We start from the raw sequence: 8,204 nt of genomic DNA, 5'->3' as shown, positions 1-8,204 counted from the left end.
ATATTAAAAAAAATAATGTCTTGTACAATGTTTAGTTGTCCTAAGTATTTTCTTTAATATTCAAGAAATACTTATATCAAAAATGACTATCTGATATTCAAATTAACAGGACTTCTATATCTTATATATAGTACAGTTGATTTTTTTTAACTTTATATATTTATTTATTTAGTACACAGTGTTCTGCCTACATGTGTGCCTGTAGGCCAGAAGAGGGCACCAGATCTTATTACAGATGGTTGTAAATCATGTGGTTGCTAGGAATGGAACCCCTGTCCTCTGGAAGAGCAGTCAGTGCTCTTAACTGCTGAGCCATCTCTCCAGCCCCCATACAGTACAGTTGTTTTTCTAAGACAAAGATGACTTTAGCCTGATCCTCCTGCTGTCACCCCCCCTCCCCGAGTGCTGGGATTGCAAATGTGAGCCACCATACCCAGTTTATGCAGTGCTGGAGACTATACCCAGGGCTTTGTTCATGCTAGGCAAGCTACATTCCCTACATGAGTATAAAAAAATTGTTTTTGAGGCAGAATTTCACTATGTAGCTCAAATTGGTCTCCATTTCTCAGAGATCTGCCTACCTCAGCCTCCTGAGTGCTGGGGTTAAAAGCAGATACCATTACAGTCCACAAAACATTGCCTCTTTAGAATATATCTTCCCAACACTTGAGGAGAAGTCTGCGCTATCGTTTCCCATCCCCAAATCATTGTTAGCCTTTAGTATCTTACCAAAACTGGGACAACAACAGCACACACTTATACACACACACACACTCACACACACACACTCACACACACTCTCACACACAGACACACACACACTCTCACACACACACTCTCACACACACACACTCACACACACACACTTCTCTCTCGCTCTCATACACACACACGAAACTGAAGACAGGTTTGGTGGCACATGCCTGTCTGTAATCCCAGCTGCTCTGGACCCTGAAACAGGAATGAGATGTTTCTGTCATCTCTAGAGTTTTGAAAGTTGCTTATTTCTTGTTTACTTAAGTAATATTATATCTTTCTGGAGTCTTTGATGGAGGTGAAGAATGTTTAGTTATAGTTTTCCTTAGTTACGATAAAAGATAAAATAGATATAAATATTGTAACCGTAATTCTTGCTTTATAACTGTTTTGTTATATGTAATTTTGCTATGTTAAAGTTAAAGCCTTTCTTTTTTGTTTAAACAGAAAAGGGGGGAATGATGTAGGTGGGTCTTCTGTCTGTGTTAATTTCATTGGTTAATAAAGAAACTGCCTTGGCTTTTTGATAGGGCAGAACTTAGATAGGCAGAGTAGACTGAACAGAATGCTGGGAGAAAGAAGCAGAGTCAGGCAGACGCCATGACTCTCCTCTCCGAGACGGATGCTGGTTAGACTCATGCAGGTAAGCCACAGTCAAGTGGCAATACAGATATAAGAAATGGGTTAGATCAATATGTGATAGTTAGCCAATAAGGGACTGGAGATAATGGGCCAGGCAGTGTTTAAATGAATACAGTTTCTGTGTAATTATTTTGGGTAAAGCTAGCCGGGAGCAGGGCAGTGGCGGGAAGCGGCCCGCCACTCCTTCTACACAAGGCTACCTTGTGAGGCCACGTCTCAAAAATGAAAAGAGAAAGTAGACCAGCAAGATGGCTTAGTGAGTTAAAGTGCTTCGTGTTCAAGCCTGATGTCCTGAGTTCAATTTCCAGCACCACGGTAGAAGGAGAGAACCCACTCCTGACCTCCACACTCACTCTATGGCACACTCATGCCTGCAGATACACATCACATATGAGCGTATACACGCATGTGCATGCACATGCACACACACACACATACCAAAAATAAGTAAAAGAAAAAATATCCCTACATCTTCACTTCCTCTTCTTCCTGATTTTGTTGTTTTGGTTGCTGGCCCCGGGAATTCCTCTTAGTTTTAAAAGGAAGCTTTAGGATCTGTCTCTTTAGAAAACAAAAGACAAAAAAAACCTGGCAGATCACTTCTGATACTTGGAAACTCAAAGTCCTGGCTTGGGCTTGACAACAAAATAAAAATTGATATTTGTAGCACGTGGGTAAATGTTTGATTAGTGTCAGCTCCCCGGAGAGGCATTACTGTCGATATCCCAAGACTCTTCTCTCCCCATCCACAGCCGAGTCTTCTGGGCCAGACCTGGTAGAGGCCAAAGCCTGGCCATGGAGGGATGCTGGGAGACAGAGGTGACCAATGGCTCAGAGAGCAGCTCGGACTTCAACCCGATGAAGGATTACATGATTCTGAGTGATGCCCAGAAGATAGCTGTGGCGGTGCTGTGTACCCTGCTGGGCCTGCTGAGTGCCCTGGAGAACATGGCGGTGCTCTACCTTATCCTGTCCTCGCAGCGGCTCCGCAGGAAGCCCTCGTACCTCTTCATTGGCAGCCTGGCTGGGGCTGACTTCCTGGCCAGCATCATCTTTGCCTGCAACTTCGTCATTTTCCACGTCTTCCACGGTGTTGACACCAAGGCCGTCTTCCTGCTGAAGATCGGCAGTGTGACCATGACCTTCACAGCCTCTGTAGGCAGCCTGCTGCTGACCGCTGTTGATCGGTACCTATGTCTGTGCTACCCACCCACCTACAAGGCTCTAGTCACCCGTGGGAGGGCACTAATGGCCCTTTGTGTCATGTGGGTCCTCTCGGCATTGATCTCCTACCTGCCACTCATGGGATGGACCTGTTGTCCTAGCCTGTGCTCTGAGCTTTTCCCACTCATCCCCAATGACTACCTGCTGGGCTGGCTCCTCTTCATTACCGTTCTCTTCGTTGGCATCATCTACACCTACGGGTATGTTCTCTGGAAAGCCCACCAACATGTAGCCAGCCTGGCAGAGCACCAGGAAAGGCAGGTGCCTGGGTTAGCTCGGATGCGGCTAGATGTGAGGTTGGCCAAGACCCTGGGGCTGGTACTGGCCGTTCTCCTCATATGCTGGTTCCCTGCCTTGACTCTCATGGCCCATAGCTTGGTCAGCACGCTGAGTGACCAGGTCAAGGAGGCCTTCGCCTTCTGTTCCATGCTGTGCCTGCTTAACTCTATGATCAATCCTATCATTTATGCCCTGCGAAGTGGAGAGATCCGCTCCACTGCCCAGCACCGTCTGGTAGGCTGGAAGAAGCATCGACGAGGACTCGGGTCTGAGGGAAAAGAAGAAGCCCCAAGGTCCTCAGTTACAGAGACAGAGGCTGATGTGAAAACCACCGTGGTGCCTGCTTCCAGAAGTCCAGGCTGCTCCAATTGCTGACGGTACCTAGTTTCCTATTAGAAACAGTCTGCGTGAGGAATCAGTTTTCTCGCTCCAGGAGAGAGGAGTCCCAGACCCTGCGTCCTTCTGGAACCAGCTCTAGGGGACTAAACACAGACCCTGTTTTGCCAAAGAGCACTGGGCTTCACGGTTGGAGGGTGACCTGGTCATGCCGACCTGCACAGTCTGTGGAAAGTGGCCTGTGACGAGACAGGTTCTGTTTACATCAAGTCAGGAAACCCTCCTGACTCCAGAGACCATGAAGCAAGAGGGGCCTCCAGGGACTGTAATAGAGGACTCAGAGGTGGTCTGAGAAGATGAAGGACTTGTTCTCCTGGGCTCACAGAGTACCCTGGCCAGTGTGACCACTGCAAGTTCATCAGTGCCCACGGCTGCCACGGTGTGGATTCCAGGCTGTCCTGCTGATGATTGGCAGCGAGACCAGCTAGTTCCGGTTCCCTTTTCATGGTTTTGGATTTCGTGGCTGTAAAGCTCAGTGAGGCCCCACCTTCAGGCGACCCTTGCTCTTGAGGATCAAGAATTGTGTGCTAAGGCTCAAGGGTGTTGGCTCAGACAGTCACAAGCCATCAGCTCAGAGCATCCTGTTGGGCAAGGGCCCTCTTGACACCCTGATAAGCCCTGGAGTCATGTGACTTTAGGTCCTTGGGGACCCACTGGAGGTACAGTCTGGAGGGGCTTGTATTGCCCTTGTCACAGCTGCTGTGTCTAGTGTAGCAGTATTCCCAGCTAGCCTAGCTCCAGGGCGAAGCAAGATATTCACAAAGATTCTCTGGGTCCTAGATTGTTTCCAACGACGCTAACCTAGTCTCCTTGTCTCTTCCATACTATGGTCCTGGGGGACAAACAGAAGGAGCCGAGGTGGAGAGACTTCCTGCTGTGGTCCAGACACAGGCTGACATCCTCTGTCCACAGCCCCATGCTATGGCCCTGGGTATCTGAATTTTACCTTCACTAAGGGAACATCCCCAATAGAGGGAGGTTCAAGACACTGCTGGTGACAGGAGGGATAACACTGGGGACCACAGGCACAGTGAACGAAAAGCTCTCCATTAATGTCATTTAATACATTAAAAACCATGTGCCCCCTGTTTGTGTGCTCTTTAATCTGCGTCATAAATATGTGCACACCAGGTTTTGTGCCAGTCCTAGATGTCCAGCCACGGAGAGACAAACCCCATCGTCGCGGACCAGCCTCGACAAAAACACCTCTTGCCAGGGTAGAGGCGCAGGGATTTAAAAACATAGGAAAGATTATAAAGACATGAATGGAAATAATAAAATGGAGAAACATACAGGATAGTATCAGGAGGGAATTCCAGTGAGTACTGAAATTCACCCACGTTTCATTTCCAACTGCTTAAAATACCCCTGACCCCAAAAGGTAGGAGTTAGACAAAAGATGGTATTAACATGATAGCCGGGCGGTGGTGGCGCACGCCTTTAATCCCAGCACTCGGGAGGCAGAGGCAGGCAGATCTCTGTGAGTTCGAGGCCAGCCTGATCTACGAGAGCTAGTTCCAGGACAGGCTCCAAAACTACAGAGACACTGTGTCTCAAAAAACAAACAAACAAAAACAACAACAACAAAAAACAAGATACAAGGAACTGAACAGACCAGATGAAGGTCACGGACTACAGTTAAATATTCTGTTGGTAGAAGAAAACAAGTCACCCACAGACCCTAGATCAAAATATTCTGTTGTAGGCAAACCACTCCCTATGTGGAATGCAAAGTTATCTCCTAAAGGAATCCAAAGTTATCCCTTAGCTGGATCCTTAGATTCTTGCTTGAGGTGGGAACGTCTCTATTCCTGGAGCACAAGATCTGGCTATTAGCCACACACCTGTTGACAATAACCTTGAGAGAGCAGAACTCTTAGAGCTACCTCTAGGTGGGACCTTTGTTTGAAGTTGGAGTGCCACAACCTTGAAGGGTTGAGAAGAGGCTAGTCTCAACTCCCTGACCTTCGGTCAAGGTGAAAATAGCCTCCACACTGGCTGGCTATCTTTTGACAGAAAGTCAGGGAAGCTGAGACTGGTGGGTCAGGCCTGTTCATTCCAGCTCCCTTAGAGGCTGAGGCAAGAAGAGTCTAAGTTCAAAGCCTGCTTGAGCTGTACACGGAGTTCAAGTTCAGTTTAGGCAAATTGGTGGGACCGGTGTCAAAATAAAAACTAAACGAAGAGCTGGAGCTGGGCATAGCGGTGCACAAATAGAATCCTGGTGTTCAGGTGGAATTGCTGAAAGTTTAAGGCCAGCCTCGCCTAAGTGAGACATCGTTTTTTCTCTTCTCTTTCTCTTCTTTATTTTATTTTACTGTAGGAATGTTTGGGGGTTTTTTTGTTTTTGTTTTTGTTTTTTTTTTTTTGGTTTTTCGAGACAGGGTTTCTCTGTGGTTTTGGAGCCTGTCCTGGAACTAGCTCTGTAGACCAGGCTGGCCTCGAACTCACAGAGATCCGTCTGCCTCTGCCTCCCGAGTGCTGGGATTAAAGGCGTGCGCCACCACCACCCGGCTGTAGGAATGTTTTAGTGTGTGTGTGTCTGTGCACCACGTGTGTGCCTGGGGCTCTCAGAGATTCAGATCCCTTCGAACTGGTGTTCCAGACAGTGGTGAGCTGCCATGTGGGTACTGGGAATCAAACCTGGGTCCTCTGAAGAGCAGCCAGTGCTCTTAACCTCTAGCCAACTCTCTTATATTTTTGGTTGTGAGCCTAGCCTTTAACGGCTGAGCCATCTCTCCAGCCCTCTAGCCAACTCTCAATCCAGCTCTGCAAGATGACCTGTTTCTCTGTTAGGTCAAATGAAGGTCATGGGGTCCCATTTTGTTCTCCCCAAGATACGTTCTGTGCATCAAAAGTTACCTCAAATTCTTAACACTATTTGGAAGGATGAGGGGAGAAGTTGATTTTTTTTTTAAAGTCCTTTGTGCTTAGTGTTTTAGACCATATTTCAACATTACCTTGGGAAGGAAGAAACAGAAAATACCCTATGCTTCCTTATTACTCCCCAAAGGAGGAAGAGTTTAGTCTGTTAACACAAGCCCTGATTTTCTCCAAGGTGCCAGACAGAGTAGGTGGAGGGAAGGTTTCCACTAATGTGAATTCTGGGACTACCTTAGGCCTATACTTTCGTCATCTTGGGCACCCCCCTGCCCATCTCCTTGCCTTCGTTTTCTCCTCAGTACGTTGGGAAAGATAGGAAGAGGGTTCCATCAAGAAGCAGTAAAACCTCTTATTGCTCTGACATGTGGTGGTTGTCTCGGCAACCATGGAGACAGTTGTGCCACATGAACCACCTGACTTCTCGCTTGCGTACTTCCTGCAGCTATGGACACACACACAGCCTACTGGGCATGTGCTGACTGTAGAGGAACCAGGTGGCTTGGCAAACCTTGCAGATGTTCCTGAGGTGAAGAGGATCTCTTGGCTCTCAATTTTCTGGCCCTGCTATTCTAAAAAATTGTGTTCAGTGGCCCTCTGTGGGCTTGTTTGGTGGCACTGAACTGAACCGCACCGCAGGCCTTCCAACATGCTAAGGACTCCTAAACTATACCCTAGCACCTGCGGGTAGACACTAAGCTCTCTGAGCGTCCCCAGGAATTTGGGGGTGCAGCTCAGTCCTTTGCATGGGCAAATCTTTGGGGTTCAAAAAGCCAGTACTGCATAAAACCAGGAGTGGTGGTGCCTCCCCAACCAGTAATCCTGGTTTTCAAGTGGTAGAAGCGGGAGAATCAGTAATTCAAGGTCATCTAGCTGTAAGTTCGAGGCCAGCCTGAGCTTCATGAGACCCCCTATCTCAAAATAAATTTAAGTTACAATTTAAAATTAAATTAAAATGATTAAATGCCTCAGAGTTTTAAAAGTAAGTTCAATAATTAAAAGACAGGCCAAAATAACTATATCTGCCCTTCCTCTTTCAGCACCCATTTCTCCTCATAAAGTTCCTTCTTTATGTTTCTACCTTGTTATTTCTAAATCTCTTGTGCAAATCTGCAATAGGCTAAGCGCCACCTGCCGGCTGGATGTATAGCGCAAAGATACCATGGGTCTTAATTAGCCACTAAATAAAACAGTCTAGTTTCATTCTTCTCCTGAAGATCGGTGCAGTAACGTGGGCTACTCCCTGTTCTCCTCACACCCTGGGTCTTTCCCGCTTAAGGGAACCCAGCAATTAAGTCCTTAAGGGGAGACTGTGGGGTTTAAATTCAATAGATCAGAGCTGTCAACGCCTCTTTGAGCCCTTCTCTCTCCCAACGCCAGAGGGCGCTCCAGAGATGGCGCCTCAGACAACACGCTGATCCTCAAGATTGATCCCGCCCCTTTTCCCATCTGAGCCAATCGTTACTCAGAGAGGCGGAGCTACTGGCGGGCGCTTGCGCGTTAAGAGGGACAAGGCACAAACAAGGAAGCAGGGATGTGGGAGCGGAGAAGTGAATGGCGGGCGGTGGGTTTCACGCTGCTGCTATGGCTGGCTGCTGCGGCCCAGGCAGTGGCCCGGGCTCCTCGCCGCTACACCCCGGACTGGAAGAGCCTGGACTCTCGGCCACTGCCGACATGGTTTGATGAGGCCAAGTTCGGGGTGTTTGTGCACTGGGGGGTCTTCTCGGTGCCCGCCTGGGGCAGCGAGTGGTTCTGGTGGCACTGGCAGGGCGAGCGGCTGCCGGCCTATGAGCTCTTCATGAAAGAAAACTACCCGCCCGGCTTCAGCTACGCCGACTTCGGACCGCAGTTCACGGCGCGTTTCTTCCAACCGGACCAGTGGGCCGAACTCTTCCAGGCTGCCGGGGCCAAGTGAGTGCGGGACGGGCGCGAGGCGGGCCTGGGGCAAGCCCACGGCGGGGCTGCCTGACCTTGGAAGTCCCCGCACCCCGCGTTCTGCATCCTGGAGGATGGAGCATTGATGCTAAAGA

At 48.6% G+C, this 8,204-nt stretch overlaps 2 protein-coding genes across 4 annotated transcripts in view; both read left to right on the top strand.

Moving 5' to 3' along the window:
- The first annotated feature begins 2,176 nt into the window (after positions 1-2,176).
- On the top strand, positions 2,177-3,276 carry Cnr2 (cannabinoid receptor 2). The gene has a single exon (XM_005353034.2). It carries the CDS (start codon positions 2,194-2,196, stop codon positions 3,274-3,276), a length of 1,083 nt encoding a protein of 360 aa, XP_005353091.1. The 5' UTR covers positions 2,177-2,193.
- A 4,419-nt stretch (positions 3,277-7,695) lies between these two features.
- Fuca1 (alpha-L-fucosidase 1) overlaps positions 7,696-8,204 on the top strand; it is a 19,098-nt gene continuing 18,589 nt past the window's right edge. For all 3 annotated transcript variants that reach the window (XR_001229044.2, XM_013348470.2, XM_005353033.3), the window contains exon 1: positions 7,696-8,085. Coding sequence is in view for 2 of the 3 variants with exons in the window: in XM_013348470.2 (XP_013203924.1) it covers positions 7,709-8,085 (377 nt within the window). In the remaining variant the exon portion in view is untranslated. The remainder of the gene's footprint in view (positions 8,086-8,204) is intronic.

The sequence above is a fragment of the Microtus ochrogaster genome, chromosome 10 (assembly GCF_000317375.1).
Source record: "Microtus ochrogaster isolate Prairie Vole_2 chromosome 10, MicOch1.0, whole genome shotgun sequence".
In the NCBI taxonomy this organism is placed as follows: Eukaryota; Metazoa; Chordata; class Mammalia; order Rodentia; family Cricetidae; genus Microtus; species Microtus ochrogaster.
Note: the sequence above shows the minus strand (reverse complement) of the source record. Positions and strands in the feature narration are given on the sequence as shown.

Bases quoted from the DNA above. Each gene is read 5' to 3' on its own strand.
- Cnr2 (XM_005353034.2), top strand. From the start codon at position 2,194: ATGGAGGGATGCTGGGAGACAGAGGTGACCAATGGCTCAGAGAGCAGC.